A 26161-nucleotide genomic window follows, 5' to 3' on the forward strand; every position below is an offset into this window, starting at 1 on the left:
GAATAAATAAATACTTTTTTTTCTGCTTTTCACGGTAGAGCTGTGGTCAAGCAGAGCTCCTCTGCTGTCACTTTCTACTAAGGGGAAAGCCCTGCAGGGGCTTTTCCCCTACATATTGCGTGGGGGTTGTTATTTTTTCTTTCTTTTTACTTCAGGGGATTACTTCACAGTGGTTCCCTCAACCTTCCCCACCCCCCCCCGCTTTCTATTTTACTTCAGGCTTACAGGAGCTCTTGCCTGCCTATTTTACCGTGCTAGAGCCTGTTTATGTGCTTGAAGGGGGTGTCACTGAGCACACAGGGTTTTCTTAAGTGAACCTTATTTTGTCCCAGTGTTTACACAGTACAGCAGTTCTCTGCCTCAGGGCTTTACTGCTTCTGTGTTTCTCTTCATCCCCTTTACATTATTCATACACGTCAGATAAAGCAGCTGCTACTACTCCAGCTAGGGGGTCTGCAGCCTCTAAACCACCTCAGAGAGTGCATGCAGATGCTAACAAGGAATCCCCCTCACCCAAGGGAGGGCAATCCCATGATACCAAGCCAGCTCCATCCCCCATGGGGCTCTGGAGGAGAGCTTGCCAGGGCTGCCATCTCCTACCACGCCCCAAGGGTCAGAAGACCTGGCTGTAAGACCCAAATAAGTGGGCAAGCCTAAGCCCAGTGTGGCTCAAAAATCTAAAGCCGTGGCATTGCTGGCACAAACACCGCGCTCTGCCACTGGCAAAAATAGTGGGTCAAACAGAGTCCCGTGTCTGACCCCATCAGCACCTGCCCTGCTGCACGACAAGATAAGGGTCCACAGCCACAGTAGTGCCTGCCACCTGTGCCTCACTCGTACCCTTTTATCTCCTGGGACCAGTTAAGAGCAACTGCAAAACCTTAAGCTGTGTGTTTCGGTACGGATGCCTCTCCATCACTGGCCAGGCTGTTGACATCAAACGTGGCAGCCCCTGCACCCTCTCTATACAGTGAGGAGGAAGCTGTGTCTCTATCGAACACTGTCTCATCTAGATATTCCTCCCCTAGCAAAGGGATGCACCAGCCATGATCAATGATACCTCAGTGGCTCCCTGGTCAGTGGCTACCACCTGTTATGCCCATGCCATCTGCCTGGCCCTTCTGGCATCCCTGGGCACCTCTCGTAACACACCAGCAGCAACAGTTTCAATGTGCTGCTCACCCTTTCCAAGGCATGCTTCAATGACATCTATGGATGTGTCTGAAGATCAAACTGGCCCAGACCAGTTCCTCAGTGATGACTCCCTATGATTCAGCACACACTGGACTGAAGTCCTCTTCCTCAGACGATACGCTCAGGCCCCTGCCTCTCTCTATAGGAGATGATTCCAAACTATTCCAGGAGCTTTTTAGAAGGGTGGCTGACACATTAGAGATTCCACTAATGATGCAGCCTGATACCCAACATAAACTCACCAGTATACTCCATGCCACGCCATCAGTAAAATTGGCATTACCCATGGATCCTGCCAAACGTGTGGCAAACACCAGCCACCATTTTGCCAGTGGGCAGGTGGGCAGACCGGAAATATTAGGTTGCCTTGCAGGGTGCAGAGTTCCTCTTTATGCACATACACACACACCCTGCCGATTCTTTCATTGTTGACGCTGCCAACAGAGGGCTAAACAGGTTTTAACTAAATCCATGCCTTCTGATACGGAATGGAAGATATTAGATATAAGGGGTAGAAAGGTCTACCCCCTGCCTCCCTCCAGCTATCTATATCAAATTATACAGCGTTGCTGGCAAAATATATGCACCACATATTTGGACAAATGCCCACTTTTATTGAATCCATTCCAGATCATAAAAGGGAACAATTTACAGCCAACATAAATGAGGGCTCACTCACAGTGAGGACAGCCCTGCAGGCCTCCTGTTCCCTAGCAAGGAGATGGCTATGAGGACAAGGGTTGAGGACCTCCCTTTTGAGGGCCCAAAATTCTGCGGAGTCCATGGACGCTTCCTTGCACCCCATGAAAGACCCCAGCGCTACCCTTCACATACTGGGTATTCAGGTCCCTGCGCAAAATGAAAATAAAATATGAATCATACTCACACAGAAAAATAGCTTTTCTGCTTCCAGCACTTCAGTGCTCAATTTCTGTTTTTTTCTATGCATCCTGTTTATACCATACATACCGTGATGTTAAAAAAGGCAGCTGCTGCTGTTCCATCTGTGATCTCTGCAATCACTAAACCAGTGTTTCTCCATCTTTTTTTTTCAAAGTTCCCCCTTTTAAAAAAAATTATAAGTACCCTCCCCCAGACTTCTCTCATGTACCCGTACAGGTATGTGTTCCACCCCTTGAGAAAGGTGGTCCTCAGGTAATCTGAGATCTTGAAACAAGTGCCATCCAACCTTTCCAGATTATGGTACCCCTTTCAGGAGTCAGATTTGTTTTGTATACCACTTGGTTACATTTCACTTAAAAACTACTTGCTTACAAAAAACATACAAAATATCTCAGGAGACTGCTATTGAAAACTTGATGGCTTTCTACCATCTTATTATCAAACAAATAAATTGGAATAGAAATATTGTACTTACATTCCAGCATAAGGTATATGCAGCAGTAGAAACAAGTCATTGCCTGAATGAACTTTTAGATTGTACTAACTTTACTAGTGTTTTATTTTATGTAGCCTACTGTAAAATGAGGTAAATCTCTAGATGAGTTGATGTACCCCCTGGAAGACCTCAGCGTACCTCCAACAGTATATGACCCCTAGTTGAGAAACACTGCTCTAAACAATCTAAGAGCATCAATGCAGACACTCCAGGGACTCCCCTCCCCCAAGAGAGGGTGATCCCACACTCTAAGCCAATTGCGTCCCCTGTGAGGGCTCCAGAAGAGCTTGCTGGAGCTGTGATCACATACCATGCTCAAGGATCGCAAGACCTGGCTTCAATGCCCAAACAGCTGAGCAAGACTAAGCCCAATGTGACTCAAAATCCTAAAACTGTGGCATTGCTGAGACAGACACTGTGCCCTACCCACTGGCAAAATGAGAGTTCTAACAAAGCCCTACCCTTGATCCCGTCAGTGTGTGTGCCTGCCCTGCTTCATGGCAAGGTAAAGGGTTCACAGCTGCAGCACCACAACTGGCTGGTGACTCTTGACCTTCAGAACGCGTATTTCCATGTGCCCATCCAGCCTGCACACGGGAAATGCCCTAGATTTATAGAGAGTGGACACCACTTCCAGTACATGGTACTTCCCTTTGGCCTCTCTGCTACGCCAAGGGCATTCTCCAAGGCACCGGCAGTAGTGGCAGCTCATCTGCACCAGCAGAGAGTGTGCATCTTTCCATACTGGGATGAATGCCTGATAAGAGTGGACTCTTCGCAAAACCCACAAACATTAGTCAGTACCACCTTGGATCTCTTTTGATCCTTAGGCCTGCAGATAAACTCCAACCAACCCAGGTGCTAGAGTCTATAGGGCTGAGATTGGATTGCACCACTGCCACTGCATCCCCGCCCCATCACAGATTTCCTTCTTTACAGGAGCTTCTCCAGCTATATTCCACAGCTTCCCATTTGCCTGCCAGAGTGTGCCTCCAACTTCTAGACCACATGGCAGCACGCACCACTGTGTTCGCTCATGCCAGACCCCATCTGAGGCCACTGCAACATGGGCTGACCACAGTCTACAGGCCTCCTCAAGCGGTTTCTGTGGCACTCTGATCCAATGGTGGTGAGACCCCCAAAACGTGTGCTGGGGTTGCTTTCCACAAACCAGCTCCATCCTTCACCATCACCACAGCTGCTCCCCCCACATGGGTTGGGGAGCCCATCTTGGTACCTTTACCATGCAGGCTTGATGGTCCCCCACAGAGACGACCCTGCACATTGTCAAAGTTAGACTCAAGACTCACAATTTGTCAGACCACTCTGTTTATTAGTAAAGCTGCTCTGCTAATACATCCAGAAATGTGAGTTCCCCCACCACCTGGGGCCTGGGTCTCTTAATTTATACAGCACAAGAAAATGATTTCATAAACAAAGAAAAAGCCAGACTCACACTCATCTCACTTAGCCCCTGAGACCAGTCACGTACCTTCATTTCCATGTCACCTTCAACAATCTCCTGTTAATGACTCTCTGGTTACCTTAATTAATTACCATCTAGCACGTACTGCTATGGTTCCTGCTTTCCCAGGCACAGCTGGCGCCATCCAAACCCACCCTACATTCCTACACACAGCATCAACATAACTTCTCCTTCTTGAGCTCAGAAGCAGCATTGTATCATAGTGTGATTTTTATAATGTAACTCTTATACTTCCACAACATCAATCTCCTCAAGCTGTGCACAGTACTCCGCACATGCCAGCACTTTCAAGGTTACATTTCCAACTCCACGGTGCAGATCTTTATAGACAATCAAGCCATGATGTTCCACATCAACAGGCAAGGAGGGGGCAGGTCTCACCCCCGTGCACGGAACAGCAGCGCGTCTTTGGATGTGGGGCATCACCCACAATATAACTCTACTTGCCTCACACCTGGCACCGCTCACCTCCGCCTTGTCCTTAAGAAACCAACTCAACATGGCATCCGCTCTACTGCCTGCTATCCTGCAATATATCATAGAGCTTAAGGACTCTGGTCTCTCCCTTAGCATCCTCAAAGCCCACCTCACAGCCATCATGGCCCAACCCGAGCCTATAGAGAATGTCTCTGTGTTCCATTCCCCTGTCATGAGGAGGTTCCTCGAAGGTCTGAGACACACTTACCCTCCCCTCAAACCACCAGTCCCCACCTGGGACCTCAATCTTGTTCTTAGGGCTCCAACTAAGAAACCCTTCAAACCAATGGCGTCATGCTCGCTCCTCTACCTTTCTATGAAGGGGGCCGTTCTGGTGGCCATAACTTCCGCCAGACAAGTGGGAGAGATTGCAGCCCTTATGACAGTCCCACTCTTCACGGTCTTTCACAAAGACAAGGTGGTGCTTAGGCCTCACTCAAGGTTTGTACTGAAGGTCTCCTCGGCATTCCACTGCAACTTACCTGTCGTCTCTCCCAAACTTCATGAAGATGAGACCCAGACGACGTTCCACACCCTAGATCTCCACAAGGCCCCTGCTTTCTACATAGACCGAATGTCGAAAATCCACAAGTCCAACAGATTGTTCATTTCCACTGTACAGCATCTCCAGGACTTCCTCCCAAAGCCTTTCCAAGTCGATAGTGGACTGCATCAGACTCTCATACTAACTCTTTGACATGAGCCCCCTGTACCCCTCTGTGCTCATTTGGCCAGAGCCATGGCTGCATCAGCTGCATACATCCAGGGCATTCCTCTGTTAGACGTTCGCAAATCAGCTACATGTCATCTACCTATACTTTCATGATGCACAATGCACTTGACTCTTTCCCTTCCCAGGGAACTGTGTTCACTCACTCCATCCTCACAGCTGCTCATAAAGACACTATGCTGTCTGAAGCACTGCCCTGCAAACACATTGCTTCATAGTCACCTGTGGTGGAGCACCCACACAGACACTTTGGAGAAGAAATTAGGGTTACTCACCCTCTGCAGTAACTGCAGTTGTTTGAGATGGGAGTCCCTGTGAGTGCAGTACCCACCACCATTCCACCCCTCTGCTTCAGGGCATCAGCTCTGTGCCTATCAGAGCAGAGAGGGAGCTGAGGGGAATGGGGCTTGTACTTGCTTAGTAACTATCTCTCTCGGTAAGGCTCTCTGCACATGTGTCAACAGCTCCACTAATCACTGCTAAAAATCATCTGGTTGGGTGTGCAGGGGCACCCAAACTTCTAAGGTGGAGCACTCACAGACTGCCGTTACTGCAGAGGGTGAGTTACCCTTTCTTCCCTGTCCCTGCCCTTACACTGCACTAAACCTCTTAGACCTTCTGACCCCTCCTGCAACACCTAACAACAACCCATGTGGTGCAGCGGCTTGCAGGGCCAGGAGAAGGTTTCTGGGAAAGCACAGCAGGGATTACTGGATGATCCTTCTCCTCTGCACAGTCAGTGCTTGGACATATGGATGGAGCAGGTGTAGCCAGGTCCAAGAGAGTCTGCCTAATACATCCCCTCCCCTTGAATCTGGCTCTAGAGCTGTAATACAATGCCATCAACCTGTTGCACCTGGATGTTGCATTGATCTCAGCCAGCACTGCCAGCAGGAGTGGCACACCCCACCCCAGTGGCAGCAGGATTGAGGCTGCTCATGGTAAAGCCAGTTTTCCCACCCCCCAAGGCCAGGGGCCTGGAGCCAGCTCTGATGGGAGCCTGCGCTTACTGGAAAACTGATGGATGGTGTGCACAGAGTAGGCGGAGCATCAGTTACTACCTCTTGGCTGCACCGCGGCAGCACTTCCTCCCCCTGTCCCCAACTCAGGCTCTTCGTGTCACTTACAGAAGGCCTCCCGGAGGAGACAGGCCACATGCACAACACCGTGTACAAGCACAGCCTGGGAGTGAATGAGGCATTAGGGGCAGGAGTAGGCACCACTGTCGATGGGACAGCAGATGCCCAGAAGAGCAGAGGTGGCTTTTGCCTAGTTCTAAATTTCCAGTGGAGGACTGAGGGCCATGAGCTCTGTGGCTGGAGAGAAACCTCGCACGATGCCTGGGTGCAGCTGGCTGTCCTCTCTGGGGCTGCATGCTGGGAACCCATCCCAGGCTCAGGCAACGTGCTAGATATGGCTTAGAGCACTAGGCCCAGGACAGTTAGGGGTAAGTTGAAATCTGTGACCAGTCCCCATTGGCTTCCGGGGGACTAGTCCATGCTGCATGCCCTCATTAAGGCTGTGCTTCACCGTTAGCACCAAAGTCCTGACAGACAGTTCAGAGCCATGTAGCCAAAGCAGCAGCCCCTCTCTGTGCCGAGAAACTAGTCCCACCTCTCCCACCACTCCTCCTGATTCTAGGCTCAGACGCCCCCCTGCGTCAATGAAAGCAGTTTCCCCTGGGCTCAATCTCGCAGCTCCCCAACCCCATCTCCACAGTCTGGCTTGGAATAAACCCCCAGGAGAAGTGTCATGGGGGTAGGTAATGTATGGAGGCCCACCATAGGGCACTGATTGACCAATACGTCCTGCTTCGAGACTGAGCCCAGAGAAACTAACCAAACAGACTCTGCTCAGTGCTGTGATGTGAAAGCCACTTGCAAAGCAGTTCTTGTCCTTTTCTCCATTGCCCTTCCAGCTTAGCAGGGGCTGAAATGGACCCAAGCTTTTCAAGCACATCCCTGGAGTTTTCTACTGACAAGTTTCATTTTCAAAATTTAGTTTGTTTCCAAAGCAGGAAGCCATTTGAATTTGCAAACCCACAGTCTGAGCTCCCAGTGCTTCCTCATTCTCTCCCAGACCCTTGGCGAGCCAGAGGAGCTCCCACTTGGCAGATGGGAGGAGGAACACAGAGGTGTTTACTGCCTAGGCTTTTCCCGTATGTGCCCTCAGGTGGTCCCCTGATATTTATGCCAGCTGTGCTTCTGGTGGGATACGTACGATGTTCTTGAGATGAAGTATCCAGCTCCACAGCTTTTCTGTGCAGAAGTCAGACTTATGGGATACCCACTTTATGAGAGGGTAGATGCCACCAAGCACCACTGCTGCCCCAATTATGAAGAGTCCTCTGTTAATCACCTGTAAGCGTAAGGAGACATTCAGCCTTGCTCAGAAGTTGTGCTTTACCATAGCAGAGAGAATGTTCCCTCCTTTTCCCTGATCTCAGATGGGAATTACATGTCCCCAGGCATGAACCCTTTCCCACAGACTGCAGCATGCCAGAGGAAGGCCTGTCTGATACGCCAAGCTCTAAAGCCCCACTGTGATCCAGGAAAGGTGGTTGCTGAGAGGATGGCGGTCAAGCCTGCTTGGCTGCGTATCAGTACAGAGCACTGCAGGGCCCTCCTTCCATCTGGAGCAGCCTCTCCAGTCATACAGCTGCCAGTGGAGGCATCTCAGGGGTCTTGTGTTCACTCAGCAAAAGGGGCACCTGAGTGAGCTGACAGGAGGGACAGGCCGAGTGAGAATAGAGCTGAGGTTGATGAGGTAGGAAGCTGAGGAAAACCCTATACTCCCAATGGTCTTTAATTCAAGCTGGGGCAGGTTAGGATTTGCCTCAGCCTGTGAAAATGACTCCCTACCTTGTCTGTCCTAATGCAAGCTAAGATGTGCCTTCCCAGCACTGATACAGGAAGGGCTTGTTGCCCTTCGTTCTGATTCCCTGTGGGGTGCTGCAATGTGGCGTTCACCCACAAGGGTTGAGAAGGGAGCTCATTAACCCACCAGGCCACAGCTGGGGGAAGCCGGAGGCTCAGCACCACCTGGATGGGGTGGGCAGAAGGAGCTGAGCTAGGTTTATACAAGCAGGAGGGTGAAGGCAGAGCGGGCTACTGGGAAAGGCCACAGTCACTCTGGGGTGAAGTGTTGGAGGCTGTGGAGCCAGGGAGCCTGCAGCTAGTCCCAGAAAGAGGGAGGGGTGAGCTGTCAAACCCAGGGAGAGGGTAGAAGAAGGCTCAGGGAAAGGCCAGGATCAACCAGCTCTTGGCTGATGGCTAGAAGGTCCCTGAACCAGAATCCAGAGCACAGGGCAGGCCCAGGTTCCTGGCCAGGCACTGAGGCATGGCCCCAGGTACGGTGAATGGGAAGGCTGCCTGAGGCTGCTCAGGAGAAAGACTGGTGTTCTAGAAGGGGACAATGTGTTTAGTGAGCAGGCCGAAGGCTGCGCTGACGGGGCAGCAGTAGAGCAAGTGTGGGCTGCAAACTGGCAGAGACAGAGGGATGGCTCATCACCGTGGGAAGAGGTGTTGGGCCAGCGAGCAATACCAGAGTGGCCAGGAGGTGCCATCCTGGCAGTGAGCAAAGCAGCCTGTCACAGGTGTGACCAGTACTCCCCAGAGCCACCAGGCACTAGCCACACTGATCACTGATCATAACTAGCCAGACAGGCCCCCCGCACTCCAGCCAGGAACTAAGCTCAGCTCAGGCTAGGGCATCTAATGCACAAGCCTGGCATGAGCGCCATGTGCACTTGGGGGACAGGGCACTTGGGGGGACACGGCACTTGGGGGACAGGGCACTTGGGGGACACGGCATTTGGGGGACACGGCACTTGGGGGACAGGGCACTTGGGGGGACAGGGCACTTGGGGGATGCTACTGATAATTCAGACTCAGGACCAGGGAGGGAAAGATGCCTGTTGGAGGCCTGAATTCACACTGGCAGGTGGGGCTGAAACCCCACCTGGGTGCCCTGCCAGAGGGATATTTCCAGCTTGTCAGTTGCTCTTGCCAAACCAGAGGAAGAGCCAGCAGACCCAGCTAATGGAGTGGAGAGCTCTACATGCCCCCTTCCCGGTGCTTTCCTGCTGGCTGCCCCTCACACAGCCCTTGCTAGCATGGAAAGTGCACGAGATGCCCCCTAACTGAAGGGCTCATTGGCCTTTTCCTCAGTTGTCCTCATGTGCTAGCATAAACAGCTCCCCCTCCCGCTTGTCACCAGGACTTTCAGCACCCCTAGCACAGAGGAGCTGAGCTAAAGGGGGCTGGAGCACATGACCTTCAAGGGAAGCTGCAGGATTTGGGTTTCTTTAGTTTGCAGAAGAGAAGAGTGAGAGGTGATTTGATAGCAGCATTCAAGTTCCCAAACAGGGGCTCTAAAGAGGATGGAGAGAGGCTGTTCTCAGTGGTGAAGGATGGCAGAACAAGGAGCAATAGTGTCAAGTTGCAGAGGAGGAGGTGTAGGTTGAACAGTAGGACAAACTATTTCCCCCAGAGGGTGGTGAATCACTGGAACGCGTTACCTAGGGAGGTGGTGGAATCTCCATCCCGAGAGGTTTTCAGCGCCCAGCTTGACAAAGTTCTGGCTGGGATGATTTAGTTAGAGTTGATCCTGCTTTCATCAGGAGGCTGGACTCAACCTCCTGAGGTCCCTTCCAGCCCTAGACTTCTATGATTCTAAAGAGGCATCTCCATGAGTCAGCAGCAATAGTAGATTGTTTGCCATTGAGGCACCAGTTACTAACAAGGAGTGGGAGCATGATGCACCCAGTACTGTACAAATGTGTTACTCTGAGCCGTAGTGAGCAGGCCTGCTGAAGGGAGGGGACAAAGGGGGCAGTTGTCTCAGGGCCAAGCAATTCACAGGAGCCTGAGGCTCCAGGCGTCACCTCTGCTGCTCCAAGCAGCGCTCATGGCTGGGGAGAAGGCACCCGAGCAGGACTAAGTGCTGGCTAGCCTTCCCGTCTCTTCCAAGAGTGTGAAGCCAGACCTCCTCCCCCTTGCCTAGAAGCCTGCAGAGGCTGGTGGCTCCACTGGTGGGGAGACACGGCAGGAAGCAGAGCTGACAAGGGGCTGAACCAGTATCTGCTCCTGTGGCGACCTGGGGCAAGCTAGGTGCTATGTGATGGGGCACAGCTCCTTGCATTAGAGGAACGGAGTGTGACCAGTCTGTAGCTGGAAGGAATAGCCCACTGAGACAGGAAGTACCAAGTCCCTGGCCCTGAGCAGCTCAGCGTCAGCTCTGGCAATCCAGCTTCACAACAGAGGTGTCTCACGCTGCAGCTGAACGGTGCAGCTGCCAGGGCAGCAAGACAGCCCTGCTCAAAGGTACTATGAAATGCACCTACAAGTAGCAGGGAACCTAGCACAGCTGCAGCTATCATCTGAGGAGGGCAAAGTGTGCATGTGGGTGGGAGGGGTTTAAGATGCTTTGGACACCTGGGTCAGTGAAAACCATCTCCAAGCCCCACTCACCTTGGTCTGCCATTTCCAGCGTTGCAGTGCCTCATGGTAGCGTATTCTAGTGAACGTGACCTGCACCAGATTGCAAAGGCTGTCAGTCCCTGCGGGTGGGTGATGGGTAAACCTTGGGGCTGGGCAGGCAGGCTGGGGACAGACTAGCAGGTCTCACCATAGTATATAGTGGGATAACCCTGTGGGGCATGAGCCAGTGAAGAAAGTTGTCCACGTACTTGCAGAACAGGAACCAAGTTGAATTAACATGTGCACGCATCTGGAACAAAGCACAGTATGTAAAAGGTGGGGATTTGTACCTACCTTGCCCTCAGCCAGGCCCATTAGCTGGTGGGAGCCACTGCCTAAAAACTGAGGCAGAGGTTTTTCTGCAGTGAAGTCTAGAAGCCAGGGAAGATTCCAGGCCAGCTGTGCAGCACAGACCTGGGAGTCACTGCCTGGAGCAGAGTCTGACTGTATTAGCAATTGGCACAAGGGCCAGTGTAAAAGTCTCTCTGTGCTCTGTCCACGCAACAGAATGGGGGAGTGAAAGAGCTTAGTGTCTAGCAATAGGCACAGGTGAGTAGCAGCATGACCCAGTGGGTAGAGCACAGGAGGGGGAGCCAGAAGAGCTGGATGATCGTGGACAAGCCACTTTCCTGGCTGTGCCTGTTTCCCTTCCCAGTCTGTGTCTGTCTTGTCCACACAGAAAAGTTTTACCAGTTAGACCAGCATAATTACAGTTGTCCCCGTATAAACCCAACGTCTCCTCCTCCAATATGGCTTCCTGCAGGCAGAATAAAAGTTCCTTTTTTATTTAGCTTAACCCCCTTCAAAATTTGTCAGCGTAGCTCTCCCAGGGGGCCTACTCTGCAGACTGCAAGCACTTCAGAGCAGGGCCTGCCCCTCTCAGTCCATCCAGCAAATGGCACAGCCAGATCAGGCTCATGAAAGGCACATCTGGGTGTCACAGTAATAAAGGGCAGAGCTGAGAACCCAAAGCTGGCTCTTATGTGTCTGGTTACACTCCACAGGGCTGGGTCGCCATGGCTTCCGCACAGGCCAGGCATGGCGTGATCCGAAGCTGTGACAATTTGTGGCCCATTGGGAATGTGGAGTAAGGAAGTGACTCCACTCTCTGCATGTGGCAGCTGGAGAGTAACTTTCCCCACTGCCCTGCCTTGCTCAGCCCACCTTCCGGCCCTCCTAGTTTGTGTGTTAGGGGTTTGCTCCCTGGTCAGGTAGCACACAGTTGTAGAGGGAGCCACGGTCTGAGTCTTGGGCAAGACCCAGAGCACCTCAGATCTCCAAAACCAAACACCTGCACAGCTTCGGAGCTGGAAATCGGTCCCCTACCTTGTGCCCTTCCCAGTGCCTTCTCACCAGCTGGGGACAGGCTGCTCTTAAATCTTACATTACCCCTTTTGGCTGCACATCAGCAAAGGAGCTGAGACATCAGGTGCTGGTAAAAGGACTCCTGGGTATGTGTGCGTGCACATGTGAGAGAATGGGGGTGAGGGGGTTTCTCACCGGACCTTCTCTGTTACCAAGGCCTATTCCTCCATTTCCCAGCAGCTCTGAGTTTATAGAGGCCAAGGGCAATATCAGACTCTTGTAAGTGACACAAAACACAGAGCGGAGGCACCCCTCTGACCTGCCAATGGCACGGCAAGGGCACGGCTTGCATGTGCACAGGGTTGGAGCTGCAGCTGGGCACAGTAGGCATGTGCCTGGGGCGCCGTTGCTTGAGGGCTCCCACAAGTTAGAAACGAGTTGAAAGAGCTGGGACTGCTTGCTGGCTTCCAGAGCTGGCAGCCCCACACCCCGCAGCCCAGTCTGCATGCACGGCACTGCTCCGGTCTTACCTCTGTGTAGTTATACATGGCAAGGTCGGAGATGGCATGGTCGTCAGGCACTCGCAGCCGGGAGAACTCAGGCAAGCAGGCACCTAGGGAAGATGACCAGCTTCACATTTAGCCCCCATGTGCTCCCTGGCTCTGGCCTTGGTCCTTCCAGTCCCCGTCCTGGCTTGTTCAGAAGAGGGAGCCAGGGAGTGGGGCATTCCATTGGGTGTGCACGGCTCCCCAGATCACCTGCCACTCAGCTTAGCCTGTGCTCCTCTTAATACCAGCCACAGGAAGCTAGCTGCTGAGACTGCAATCCTACAGCTGGATGAACTGCAGTCTCTGCTAACCACCTGCTCCCCCTGACCTGTGGGCGCTAGCTGCAAAGCCAGGGAGTGGGGCGTTCCGTGGGCTCTTGGCTTGTTTCCTTCTCATGGGCTGAGATTCTTCCAACCACCTCCCCCCCCCAGCTTGTTAATCTGTGGGGTGGAGACCCCCTCAACCTGCAGTGAGACAGAAATTCACGCTGCGGTCACTGCAAGGTGCAGAGCTACCCCAAGAGACCCAAACATGGGCAAACAGGACAGGGAGTGTGAATATGAGACAATAAATCCCAAATGCTGGGGTTAGATGAGATGACCTTGGCTGTCCCTTCTAACTCTATGATCCTAGGACTGCTCTTTCCTGGGGAGGATTAGGAATCCCAGGGACTCCTGGGCCCAACGGTTAATTCCTGACTGGCCCTCACAGCAAGCCCTTCCGCCCTTGATCTCTTGGGTTGGTCCAGGGCAATCCTGGGAGCACCTGGGGCAACTGATTTCAGATGAAGCTGCCCAAGATTCACGGCCAGGTGTTGTTTCCGTGGCCAGGGAGTAACTCACTGAGATCATTGTGGAACTGCTCCATTAACTCATCAAAGACCAGGCAGTCTTCAAATCCCTGGAAGACACAATGTAGGGAAAACAGCTGGCAGCAAAAACCTTATTGCTCCTAGACTGAATGGGTAGAGCACGCCAAGGGCTGACAGGTGCTGGCTTAGACCTGCTGCCCTGGCTGAAGTTACCTCCAAGAAGGTGATGGAGCTGGAACCCAGTCTGAGGCCTGGTGCAGTGGGGCAGGTGATGTTTGGGAGCCAGACCTCAGACGGAGCATGTGAGATGACCACCATGTGAGTCTTCCATCCCCCACCTCCAGGGATCTCCCACCCCTTCTCCAACCTGCTACCTGGGCAGGGAAGCTCTGCCCTCTCCCCACTGTGCCAGAGACTTCTGAGCTGCAGGGCTCCTGCAAGCTGCAGCCGCAAAAAGAGCAACTCCTCCACTGTAGCTGTATTGCCTGCAGCCCCTTCCTGCAGCTGCATCTCCTACTGTCTGTACAGCCCTGCCAGAGGACACAGGACAGAGGACAGAGCTGGGGTAGTGCTAGGGCTGGTACCAGTACAGCTGCACTCCTGGGATGGGCGGCCCATGTGCTGTTCCTTTCACTGCTGCGGTACCCTGGACAGCCCTGTGGTCCAGTGGCTGCATTCTCAGCACCAGGGCTCTCTGGGAAACTGCAGCAGCTCCATTCTCAAGGGCAGGGCTCTCCAGGATCTGCAGCGGTGAACGAAGCAGAACATGGGGTTGTTCAGTGGCCTCACGCCAGCAGCAGGTAGCTCCTCTGGCACAGCTGTTCCTGTACTGCCCCATCCCCATCCTCCATCAGAGCTGTACAAGTGCCAGGGGACACAGCTGCATGGAAGGGCTCGGGATGGCACAGGTGTGCTCAATGACTTCCCATTAGGCCAGAGACTGTATGCAGTTCTCTGGGGGAAGGGAACGAAAGCCCTCCCGGGGTGACAACTGAGGGGGGCAAAGGGGGTGGAAAGGGAAATGCACTCAGGTTGTCCCACCTCCAGAGATCTCCCACCACCTGGAGAGAGATTCACACAGGCCGGTTCAGACTGGATTCTACAGCGACCAACAGGCAGAGAAAGGACTTGCAGGTTAAACAGCCTGAGTTAGAACTGACTCTCACCCAGCAAACAGACAAGATCTCTGGTCCAAGGGGGTTCAGCCCTTAGGGAAGGGTTGGAAGGACTTTAACTCCAGGAAACTGGGTGTCCTGGCTCTGAGGAAAAGCCGTTCTGAGTTTGTAAGCACAGGAAAACCCCAGGGGAGGTGGAAGGACTTTGCCAGCCAGAGCATTGTGATCTCTATCTGGATTACTACCAGGTGTGTCGGGGCTTCTTGTGTTACTCTTCTGCCTTGCTTAGACAGAGCTGAGTGGTAACAACTGTGGCCATGATACTGTTCCACTGCTGAGGGGGAAATACGGGGAATGGACAGCGTAGGCAGGGAACAGGGAACCTGGAAACATCCCGCTCAGGAGGGAGGGACATGGGTCTCCACACAAGAGAGGGAGACCAGAAGTCTAAAAGTGCTGCCCTTGCTTGCTCAGAGCATGGGAATGCCGCTGCAGTTGCCCAGAGATGAGACAGTCTGGATCTGAAAAGGGAAGATGCGTCCTTGCCCCTTCAGGTCCCTTCAGCCTTGTGTGGCTCCAGATCCAACTCCTCCTCCTCCAAGTCTCAAGCCCAGGAAGACCACCAATTGCATAAGTAAATGGAACCAATTAGAGCTGAATGTCTGAGCTCAAACCCAATGGCTTTGGATTGAGAATTGCACAGAATGTTGGGAACTACAAACTCACCGCGTTCATGCCTTGCCCGTAGAATGGTACTACAGCATGGGCAGCGTCTCCCATCAGCACACACCGAGAGGCGATGTGGTATGAAGAGCACTTCACAGAGATCATGGCTTGGGGTGGCAGCACAAAGTAATCACGCTTCAGCTCTCGCCTTCAGCCAAAATAATAGTTTGCAGGAAATGTGTCATGTCAGCATTGGAAACAATAAGAGAACCAATTATCAATCTCCAGGATCAGTAAAGCAGGGTAACATGTACTCTGCCAGGACACTCATTCACACCTTTCCAATGGGGCACTTGTGCCAGAAGTAATGGGAAAGCAAAAGAGTCAGATCCTTAACTTCAAACCAGGGTATTCAGCCACCATGTGCCACAACATGTAATGGTAATATCACGGAGGCAGACGTTTGCTGTGCCCCAGCTATACAGTTGGATATTCATATTTCTCACTATCCATCATGGTCTTGATCCTGCTTACACTGCACTCACACACACCCCTTACAGGGCCTTCCAATCACTATTCAGCAACAGGCGTAATAAGCTTTTGTCCCTTTCACATCTATAAGATGTGCTCACGTGCCTTGCTGAGTAATGATGTATTTAAGTACACGGTGAATTTCTCTAATTTGGCTCCCTTGGCACCTGACTGACGCCAAACAAACAAATTTACCAAACCACGGAGGTTAATATTTTCTAGCTCACTACCAACACTTCCACTGCTCACTGGGTTCTTAGAAGACATTTGGGGTGAATTACAGCTAAATAACAGCACAGAACACTGAGAGCCAGGACTGGTGGCTATGAACAAACTTTGTGGGTCCTTGGGAAACTTGTCCACACCCCTGATAAGGGGTCACCTGGCTCACTCAAATCATGCTGGGCCTCGGATGTTGCCAGAGCAGAGTGTGTGAGACTACAGCTGTTCAAGCTGTACATGCTTAATGCTCTGCCTGTGGCAATAGTGCCTTTGCACACATGTGCATGTGAGTCAGAGGAGCATTTGCAAACAGCTCCTGCTGCTTACACAGCTCTCACCTCTACCTCCGCACTCTGTTGCCACAGAGCATCATTTCTACCTCTGAGCTCACCCTGACTGTACATTTCCAAGGGTACAGTGACTGGTGTCCGGGGCAAATGGCGTTTGAGAGTCCCAGTGGTGCTCTCCATACCTGTGAGCCCTCTTTAATGTTCTTTTTTTTTCTCTTAGGGTACACCTGGCATTTTCCAAGGCCAGCCAAAGACAAAGGACTGATAGTTCCCATTGCTTAAATAGACTTTCCCCAAGGGTGGGTATCCTTTGTTTTACATCCCCCGTCCCATGGAAAATACAAGGTTCAAAATGGATTTCAGTACCAGGTGGCATGGTCACATACCCTACCTTGACCAACCACCGCCCGGACCTGAAGGACAAACAAGGCTGTTTACAAGTCATTGTGTTGATCACCAAGCCATTAGGCTTCTGGGGCACCAGTAATGACTCTCATTAGTCCATTTAAAACTATAAACAGATTCACATTTCATAGTTCTAATGTCACACCCAAGGATGATACATGTACAAAAACAGGCTATACAGCTTCCACGGACTGTAACATTAAAATGGATATGTTCCACGCACATTCTAGCTTGCACCAGCTAACAAGGGACAGATGCTAAGGGCAGCTAGAGCCCATAACATCCCTGCTACTCTGGCTTGACTGGAGAGGAGGGGAGGTCAGTTGTCCTTTATGCTGGGCTGACTCATGGCTGCCTTTTGGTGCCACCTAAGGATCACAAAGGAATGCGGCTGAGAATCAGGACCATGATCTTTTCCACAGGGCCCTAGAGTTGTCAGGTGTCTGGTTGCCACCCAGAATGCCCAGTTGAAAAGTCAGGTTCAGTGGTGCAGTGGGAGCCCAGGACTAAGGCAGGCTCCCTATCTGCCCTGGCTCCACGTGGCTCCCAGAAGTGTCCATCATTTCCCTGCAGCCACTTGACAGAGGATGGTTCAGGGAGGTCCCCTGCACTACCACCCCCAAATGCTGGCTCTGCAGCTCCTATTGGCCAGGAACCACAACCAATGGGAGCTGTGGAGCCAGCACCTGAAGGCATGAGGGCAGCACATGGATACTCCATGGCCCCGAACTAGGGGCCACACAGACCTGGTGGGCACTTCCTGGGCAGTACAGTAAGAGCTGCCAGGATCCCAAATCCCCTCGTGCACCCCAACCCCCTGCTCTATCCCAGAGTTCCCTCCCATACTCGAGCTCCCTCCTGGAGCCTGCATGATCCCACACACCCCAGCCCCTTACCCCAGCCCTCACCCCACTTCTGTACCCCAAACTCATCATCCCCAGCCCCACTTCAGAGCCTGCACCAGCAGCTGGAGCCCTCAGCGCCCCCATACTCCAAACCTTTCAGCCCCAGCCCCACTCCAGAGCCCATACTCCCAGCCAGAGCCCTTACCCTCTCCTGCACCCTATCCCGCTGCCCCAGCCAAGTGAAAGTGGGAGCAGGGAATTGCAAGCAACAGAGGGAGTGGAGATGGAGCAAGTGAAGCTTGGGGCCTCCAGGAAGGGACAGGACAGGTGTGTTTGGTTTTGTGCAACCCTACAAGGCCCCTGCCTAATTCAGTGATCATGCAATGAGGCAACACTTCAATGCCTTGTTTTATTCTTCTTCCTCTGCCTCATTCTGCCTGCACTGCACTAGTCATCCCTTGCTTTGAATATGGAAATATTCAGTCCCTCATTCTCCAGTGAGCTTTTCTATGCCACCCTCAGAATCTGAGTGCCTACCAAACACTGGCTGGGAAAAACATGTGGCCAATGAGGAAAATGTTCTCTGTGGAAGTAACTCCTTCTCTCCCTGGTCTCAGGGGTAGGCCCTTGACTGTGTAACACCTGTGGCTGAGCTGCAGGTGGCAGCAGTGATACAAGCATTGCCCTGACCTGTCTGGAAAGCCAGGCCTGCTTAAGGGCTGACTGGATTCAGCCACAGGGGTCGCATTCCACATTGTTCTGCTACCAAAAGGAGGGTGTTGGTACCAGCCCAATGGTATTTGAAAATGACACATCTGATACTCAGACCTGAGGGCATCAAACTAGGGACCCAGTGAATGAGGACCCACAGTTACTGGCCAAAGATTGTTTCAGTGACTTGCCCAGCATCAGGCAGGAAGGCAGTGGCAGAGGCAGGAATGGAAGCCAGCTGTCTTAACCATAAGATTGCTCCCTCTTCTCTGGCAACCTTCCACCTGTTGCAATGAATGAGGCAGGGTCCTATAGACACCAGTCTCTTTAACTATACAGCCCTGATTCAGGCCTGAGAAGGTCTATCCTGGGGCACTGAATGAAGCAAAGGTCTTGTTGCAAAACATTATGTGGCTGTATAATAATCACTGTCATAATGCATGTGCACAGGGGACTGAATTGTGTTGTCTCAGCAACCTTACTTCTGGTGTTTCCTAACTTTGGTGAGCGGGACTTTGCAATGTTCGTTGGATGGTGGTGGGGTGAGCACGTGAGTTGGTGGGGTTTTATATAAATGGGATAGAGGTGGTATGTCCCTGTGAATTGTGTCCTCACACAATACTGTGTGCAGAACCTGTCTAAACTTGCCCAAGGCCGCCATTGAATGACATTCCAGAGAGCCGCACTGCCCAGAAACAGAGGCATGAGCTCATGGGAATAAGGGGACTTCGAAGTAGGCGGGGCCCTTTCGAAAAGGAGCCCCGTCTGGACGCGCCGCGCGGCGGCAAGGCTCATCAATTTCGAAGCGCCGCTGCCGCCCGCATGCTAATGAAGCGCTGAATATGCATTTCAGCGCTTCATTAGTAAACTTCGAAATGGCCATTTGCATGGCCATTTCGAAGTTTGGGGCACGTGTAGACACAGCCCTAGAGTGTTAACTATTATCAGTAGAAGGCTGTTATCCCCAAATTGGTCCAGCCACCAGCTGGGCATGTGGGACACACCCAGCCAGTGGCCAGTGGGGCGCACGGGACGTGTCCGGCCAGCCGCAGGAGATATGTGGCCAGTGGCTTACATGACTGTTGACAAACAGAAGTTGAATGCTGGGAATCAGGACTCCTAGTTCTCTTTTTGGTGCTGGCAGTGGAATGTGGTCTCAGGATTAGAGACAGCACAGCTTACCACCTGGTGGAGGGCATCATGGCCTGTATTCTTATTATTCCATTTGGAAGAACAAAACAGACCTCAGTCTGTTCTGCTACCCATCTGCTCTGCAGTATATCTGGTGATACAGAACCCATAAGGTCCCATACTTGGCACTTGAGACAGAGTCTCTGTTGCTCTGCACTAGAGTGTGAAGTCACCAGCCCCACATGAGCATTCTTGTGCCCCTGTTGCTTTACAGCCCTGTGCTGATTAATGAAGAAACCAGAAACGAACACTTACTCTCCTATGAGGGGAATCGAATCTGGGAAGTAGGCTTGGAAGAAATCCAGCACTTGATCGCCTGTCGTGAGCTGTTCAAAATCTTCGAAGGGCATGAAGAGTGTGCATGTGAAGGACTTATCCTGTGGGTTAAAGGGACAGACAAAGAGGTGTGAGAGGGTGGAGATGAGCCCCGCATGCTTGGAGATGCAGCACAGAGCTCAGCCAGGGACCCAGAGAGGGACACAGACATAACTCCACTTGGGCAGGGGTGAGGACTGCTGCATCTGCCCTGTTGCCCCTCTCGCTGTTGTCACAGAGTGTTCGGGTCCTGGTAGTGCTCACCACGTGGGCCTGTCTCACCATGGTCCTGGTAGTGCTCACCTCGTAGGCCTGCCCCAAGCGCAGGCAAGCTACAGACAGGGGGAACGAATGGTGCAGGAAAGAGCCAGAGCACAAATGGGCTAATGGCCATGACTTGGCAGGGCAGTGGGGTGGGGCATGGGTAATTGCTTTGGCTTTATTTCTATTGCAGTGTGAACCCAGTGGGGTACCTGGGATACAAACTTAGAGCAGTTTCTTTCCCCATGTGCTGGTGGGGGGAGCGGGTTGGAATCCAAAGCAGACCCAGATGTCCAAAAAGCTTTTACAATTGCCCCAGCTATACAAATGCAAAGTGCAGTGTGGACTCAGCTGTCTACCCATGTGCATTCAGAGGCATAGTATGCAAGAAGAGGAGCACACAGCACAGGCCATATGCCGAGTGCAACACCTGCAGGGCAGCCTAGACCTAGTTTCCTTCCTTTGGAGCAGAGATTCCCAACCTTTGGGTTGGGACCCAAACATGGGTCGCCATTAGATTTGTCAAGGCTCGCCAGCAGCTGGGAGCTCTACATGGCTCTTAAAGAAGCCATTTGCAGCTCCTTAACACTGCCACATCTAGCAGCTCTCTTTATCAATAAAGAAACAAATACACATTGCAAAGACAGCTTCTCCACCTTTGATATTTGTAGACATACCAGGCAAGCCACTTAATAGACTTTTGCAGTAATTTTTGACCCCCCCACCCTTCCTCATTTTGCCCCCCCTTCTGTTCTATATAGCTGATTTGTCACTTTTCATTCTTTTTGTTAGTATCTTCCACACGGCCCCTGAGTGTGGGGTTTAGGCGGAGGGATCAGGGGGAGCAGTTTGGAGATGAGGGTCCTTCCCCCACCACAACTCAGATCAACTATAATAAAATACAAATTAATTATAATAAACATAGTGTTGTTATATTATTATTAATGTATTTTCCCTTTTTCTATGAAATAACTAGTATGAATATATAAACATGAGGGGGCACAATTTTATATTCTTGCCTCGGGTGCAAAATCAGCTACTTACAGCTCTGTTTGCCTCCCCAAGTACTGTTTTTGGATTGCCGGGGGTCACCAAGTCTTCCTGAATTGTCAAAATGGGCCCCATCTGGAAAAGGTTGGGAACCTCTGGAACCAAACCTAGTGCCATGTTCCACCATTGCCTTTGCCAGCCACGCACAGGCTGCCCCCAGCCAGTCTCAACCTCCCATTCTGATAGCTGGCACTTCAGTCAAGTTCATTAGGCTGGTTGGAATGAGGGGCCAGCGCAGGGTGGCAGCACAGCTGGGGGAACTCTGGCAGTGCATTCATTTACCATCAAAGTTGTAAAGAGGATCTGGGATAAAGTGCTGATGGGCTGCAGAGAGGATCAAGGCTGTATCTGCAGAGGTGAGATGTGTCCTGTGTGATCTGTTCTCACCTGGTCCTCCCCCCCAGTTACGCATCACTAGGCCTCTAGTTAGCAGGGCTATCCCCTGCAGCTGGGCCCAGCTTTGTATCTGTCGGGAGAGGCTCAGCATGCTCCTGCTCTGCTCCACAGAAGGCCACATGGCACTTGGCCTTTATGTGGGAGCAATGCACAGCTGGGTGAGGGCACAGAGACCCCTCACCACACCTTGTGGTCCCAGGCAGAAGCAGAGCATGGATTTAGTCTGTGGGCCTCCCTGGGTTAGAGTGCCCACCACTCCCTAGGGCAGCACTAGGGACTGTGTGACTCCCTGAGGCAATCCCTCCACCGCCCCTCAAGGAGCTGGGCTGGATCTGTCCCTGTGCCCCATGAGGAAGGGCAGTGCTGGGTTCTTACCAGGTTAGGCAGTGCTATCATCATGAAAGTGTTCCTGGGCCAGATGTGGAGGTAATGCTGCTTCATGGCAAACTGAAAGGAAGGGTCTGGTGAGAGGCTCCTTAACAAACACATTACTCACACAGCAGAAAGTATTGGCACCATTTCACAGGTGGTAAAAGCCTTAGCAAGTGGGGTTGTTTCCCCTTCATCCCAACCCAAAACACTCCTTCCTTTTCCTCCCATTGCTCTAATTGTGCCATTGTGATGTCCTAGGCGGTCTGCTGACATCACCACCCACTGGCTTCCCAGAGCCACGGCACTTCCTTCCTTCCTTTTTCCTTTGGCACCAAGGACAGGTTTACAAGAACATCACCAAAGGAAAGAAGCTGTCAAGTCAGTGAAAGCTGCTGGGAGAGGCGGGCCCGCAGAGTGGCTGGTGTGGGTCCCAAGGTCTCCCTCCAGGAATGCTCAGGCATTGAGCAGAGTCCAAATATTCACAGTCTGCAAGTGCTGTGCTAACAAGCAATTCCCTTATCCTACCACCTGTTATAAAACCAAGATTAACCAGTTCTATCAGCTCCTACAGGTCCCATGACAATCTCAAAACCAGAAATGCTGCAGTGATGTCAATCAGCGTCTGCGAGCAGCCTGAAAAAATAACGCCGAGAGGTGGGACAACTCTCTTGAAAGGGATTTCTGGAAGGCTCAGTATTGCAGGGACCGGGCTATGACATCAGAGCACAGGATGGAGGGAAGCTACTTACCTCCCCGTCCTTGGGAGGGATCGTCAGTTCCAGGTACCCATGAGGAATGTATTCCTGGCTGTAGTTAAAGCGTGTTTGTCTCATGAACTGCTTTCGGACTGTAGAAAATGCTCCGTCACATCCCACTATGAGGTCACAAGTGACGTCTGTGGATGTCTGGTCAGGTCTGACGAACAACAGAGACAGAACGAGGCTATGCTGTCTGGGCCCGGACCACTGAACACCCACAGCACTAGCTGCCAGGGCGACTGGCCAGTGGCACTCGGCGGAAGTACTGCTTACGCTCTCTTGGACCAGAGCTCTTCATTGGTACAGCCATTTGCCTTCAGGTGTGCCATGGCTCGGGCTAGTCCAGTGGCTCCCAAACTTTTCGGCTTCATGCCCCCACTTTTGATTTCGATAAACCCTCACGCTCACCCCCCACCTCTTTTTTACCACGGGCCAGCCACCCCAGCTGCCTGTGAGCCACCTGCCTGATCCCCTCCCCTCCCCCAAAGCCAGGAACTGCCAGCTCCTCATCTAACTCCATCCTCTTCCTCACCCCAAAAACACACTCACTCCCCTTTGCAGGAGGCAGCTAGCTTCACATGGGCCTTTGCCAGCTGCCTGCTTTTTATCGCAGCTGTGCCGGGCTGCCCACGTGAAATTGCAGGGGCTGAGAGCTGGAAGCAAGGGCCGGCTTTTCTTTGGGTGGAGGGAATAACTCGGGGGGGCTGGGTTGCTTCATGGCCCCCCTGGAATTTCTTGGCATGCCCTCCAGTTTGGGAAACCCTGGTCTAGTAAATGGGACTTTTATAGAATGCCAGGCCTGATGGGGGTCATTGCAAGTGACCTGCTGCCCATCACAGGATGTTACATTTCACCCTGAGAGCCTGTGCTAAGATCAGTCACCTGAGTTAAACCAAAAGCATTCTAGGACTGAGGAGACTAAACTGCTATGTCCACAGGCAGCCACTGGGCAAGAGTGAGAAGCAATCAGCCCCGAGGGCCTGGAATGGCAGGGAACTGAGGCGCTCAGATATGCCCCAGTGATGGCCACCGGCAGCCCATGCCCTGTGCTATGCTGCAGAAGAAGGTGAGAAACCCCAAGGTCCTGGACAGAAGTTAATAAGCTCAGGGTGGGGGAACAGACTCAGTTTGTAGATTATTAAAGTTGGTGTTGGTGAAATGACCCAGCTTTGTGTAAAAGGCCTCTGTTATATAGTGACCTACGACTGACAGCATCTACCAGTGGTTCAGGGCCATGATGGGTCTGATACCATGTCACACTCAGCTAGAGCTGTGTGTATTTGAATATCCAGATTGCATAGACAGCTTTGGACCATGGCCACCAAGGTCCCCTCACAGGAGGATGCACACACCATAAAGCTGGTGGGCTCGTTTAATGCTGCTGATGTCTGGGTGTGATCCAAGCCTGCCAGGTCACAGAAACCAAGCCACCTCCTTAACTCGGAAGTGACCACCTGCTCAGGACATACATGGAGAACTAACGCTGGCAAGACTAAAACATTTTATTACTTGCACAAACAGATAAATTCATGAGTCTGGGCTACTGTTGATCAAGTTGTTTCAGCACCTTTAAACTCTCCATGAAAACTGCTGCGGTTTCAGATTCGTCACAAACCTGATTTCCAGGTTAGCTCAGAAATAAACTGGTTTTGAACTGGCCTTGCCCAGTTGTTTGAGTTTTGATTAATCATTAGGCAAAAGCTCTATAGAGAAAGCGCTCTCATCTGGGGCCTACATTACCTCTGTAAGGTTAATTGTCCTGAATCTACATGACCGTGGAGCAGCTTGTGTCCAAAGTACAGCTTAGTGTTGGGGTACTTCTCTGCAGCTGTGAAAAGAAAAGACATTTCAACCTAAAAGGATTGTGCTAGCCCACATAGCTGGCCCTGAGTGCCCCTTCAAATAAAAAACCCTTCAGCTCTTTGGTCAGGTTAGATTTCTACTTGGGGGAAGGGGTATTTTCTGAATAACGCTTGTGACCGCGTCCTATTTAAGTGCAATACATCCTGGCAAGATAGTCTTGTTGACCAAGATGATGGTAATCTTCAGATACCAGCGTGACTCCTGCCCCTGAACTGCAACAATCGGCACAGAGGCTAAGTGACCCCCAGCAGCCAATGGGAGATCTGTGCAACAAGTACACAAGGGCAAAATGTGGCCACCCTGCTATATGCCTGACCCGCAATCACTTTGTAACATGCTGCTGATGTTTTTCCTAGTCATGTTGTTAAATCTCATTCCATGTTGCATTCTAAATTCAGCATTCTGTTGAACTCGGTAGAAAGCAAACACCCTGAAGAGATGGGTTATTTAGCTCTGCTGGCCAATGCACCCTTATTTATACACAAAGCAAATAATGAGGAACAGTTGAAATGATCTGACCCTATACAGCACATCTCCACCGTCAAAATCCCCCTTGAGAGCAGCTGGTTTTCAATGAATATCTAATCTATAGGCTTAGTTTCTATGTGCATTAATAGCTGCTGTCTCTCTGGCTTCTGACTCCCAAAGCTAGTGCTCTGGAAATCAGTCATTAAATCAAATTTATATACCAGGGCCACAGAAGTTTGTTCCTTAAATGCTGCTGCCAGTTTCTCCTTTAAAATGTGCAGGAAGTGTCTATAACACAGTTCTCTACTGCCACAGCTATTAAATCCTTGGCTCCAATCAGAGATTCTCTTAGGTCTGACAAAGTGAAAAGGGGCTAGGGCACCCAAAAAAGTCCAGGACACTTACCTGTTAGCAGCTCTTTGTTTAAGTTTGCTCTATCCACTGAGAGAATGTACTGCAGGAAAACAGGGGTAGGCGTGAACATTCCTGAAGCCTTTTTTTGCACAAAATACTAGGATGGCATGCTAGGCAGCAGCCCTGCAAACACTAAGGCAGTTCCTTTGCTGTAAGCACTGGAGCTGTCGCACTCAGGGTGAGACAAGGCTGTGAACCTGCTCCTGGTTTTCAACAGCTGTTTAAGGATGTGAGCCTCCAAACTGGATGCAGTCTTCCAGCTGTGCTCTCCCTTCTGCGGCTGTAGGGTTGGAGCAGGGGCAGGGAGACTGCACAGGGGGAGAGCAGGAAGGGAGAATAAAGTGGTGGTGCACTAAGAGGAATATCAGGTTAGGTGGCTGAAAGGGAATGTCAATGTGAGGGGCTCCACGGGAGGCTTGTCAGGCACAGGGAATTGAAGCCACATATGTGCAATTGGACTGTGAGACTCAAACCACTGGGACAGGTTTTGGGGAAGTCAAAATATTTGTACTATGGTTGCAAAAAACATGTCAATATCTCTTGGCCGCACTGGAGGCAAAACAGCCAAAGTATGAGCTTTGGTCTGTCATTGTAGTAGTGCCGATGGTGTGCAGGAGACAAAATAAACACAGTCCCATCTTGAGAACAACAAGAAGTCTTGTGGCACCTTAAAGACTAACAGATATTTTGGAGCATAAGCTTTCATGGGCAAAGACCCCTCTTGGGCTTTTTCCAGCAACACCCTGACAAGCAAGAGTACAATGGAAAATGCAGAGAAGTGGGTGAGGTCAGTTTTGTCCCTAATTACTGTTAACTCATTCCTCAGGGCATCCTTTCATTCAGGTGCTAGTGAATGTA

General features: G+C 51.5%; 1 protein-coding gene across 2 annotated transcripts in view; it reads right to left on the reverse strand.

The window, feature by feature from the left end:
* Positions 1–1797: 1797 nt before the first annotated feature.
* The window catches only part of KMO (kynurenine 3-monooxygenase), a 31942-nt gene continuing 7578 nt past the window's right edge, over positions 1798–26161 (reverse strand). Inside the window, exons 5-16 of one of the 2 annotated variants that reach the window (XM_075001384.1) lie at positions 25295–25343; positions 24299–24386; positions 22550–22715; positions 21804–21875; positions 19662–19783; positions 15272–15419; positions 13462–13519; positions 12602–12684; positions 10915–11016; positions 10758–10817; positions 7507–7644; positions 1798–2043 (exon numbers count right to left, since the gene is read on the reverse strand). In XM_075001384.1, coding sequence (XP_074857485.1) covers positions 2014–2043; positions 7507–7644; positions 10758–10817; positions 10915–11016; positions 12602–12684; positions 13462–13519; positions 15272–15419; positions 19662–19783; positions 21804–21875; positions 22550–22715; positions 24299–24386; positions 25295–25343 — 1116 coding nt within the window. In that variant the 3' untranslated portion in view covers positions 1798–2013. Of the gene's footprint in view, positions 2044–7473; positions 7645–10757; positions 10818–10914; positions 11017–12601; positions 12685–13461; positions 13520–15271; positions 15420–19661; positions 19784–21803; positions 21876–22549; positions 22716–24298; positions 24387–25294; positions 25344–26161 lie in introns of those variants that run through there. The other variant, XM_075001385.1, reaches the window with a different exon arrangement.

The sequence above is a fragment of the Carettochelys insculpta genome, chromosome 8 (assembly GCF_033958435.1).
Source record: "Carettochelys insculpta isolate YL-2023 chromosome 8, ASM3395843v1, whole genome shotgun sequence".
Lineage (NCBI taxonomy): Eukaryota > Metazoa > Chordata > Testudines > Carettochelyidae > Carettochelys > Carettochelys insculpta.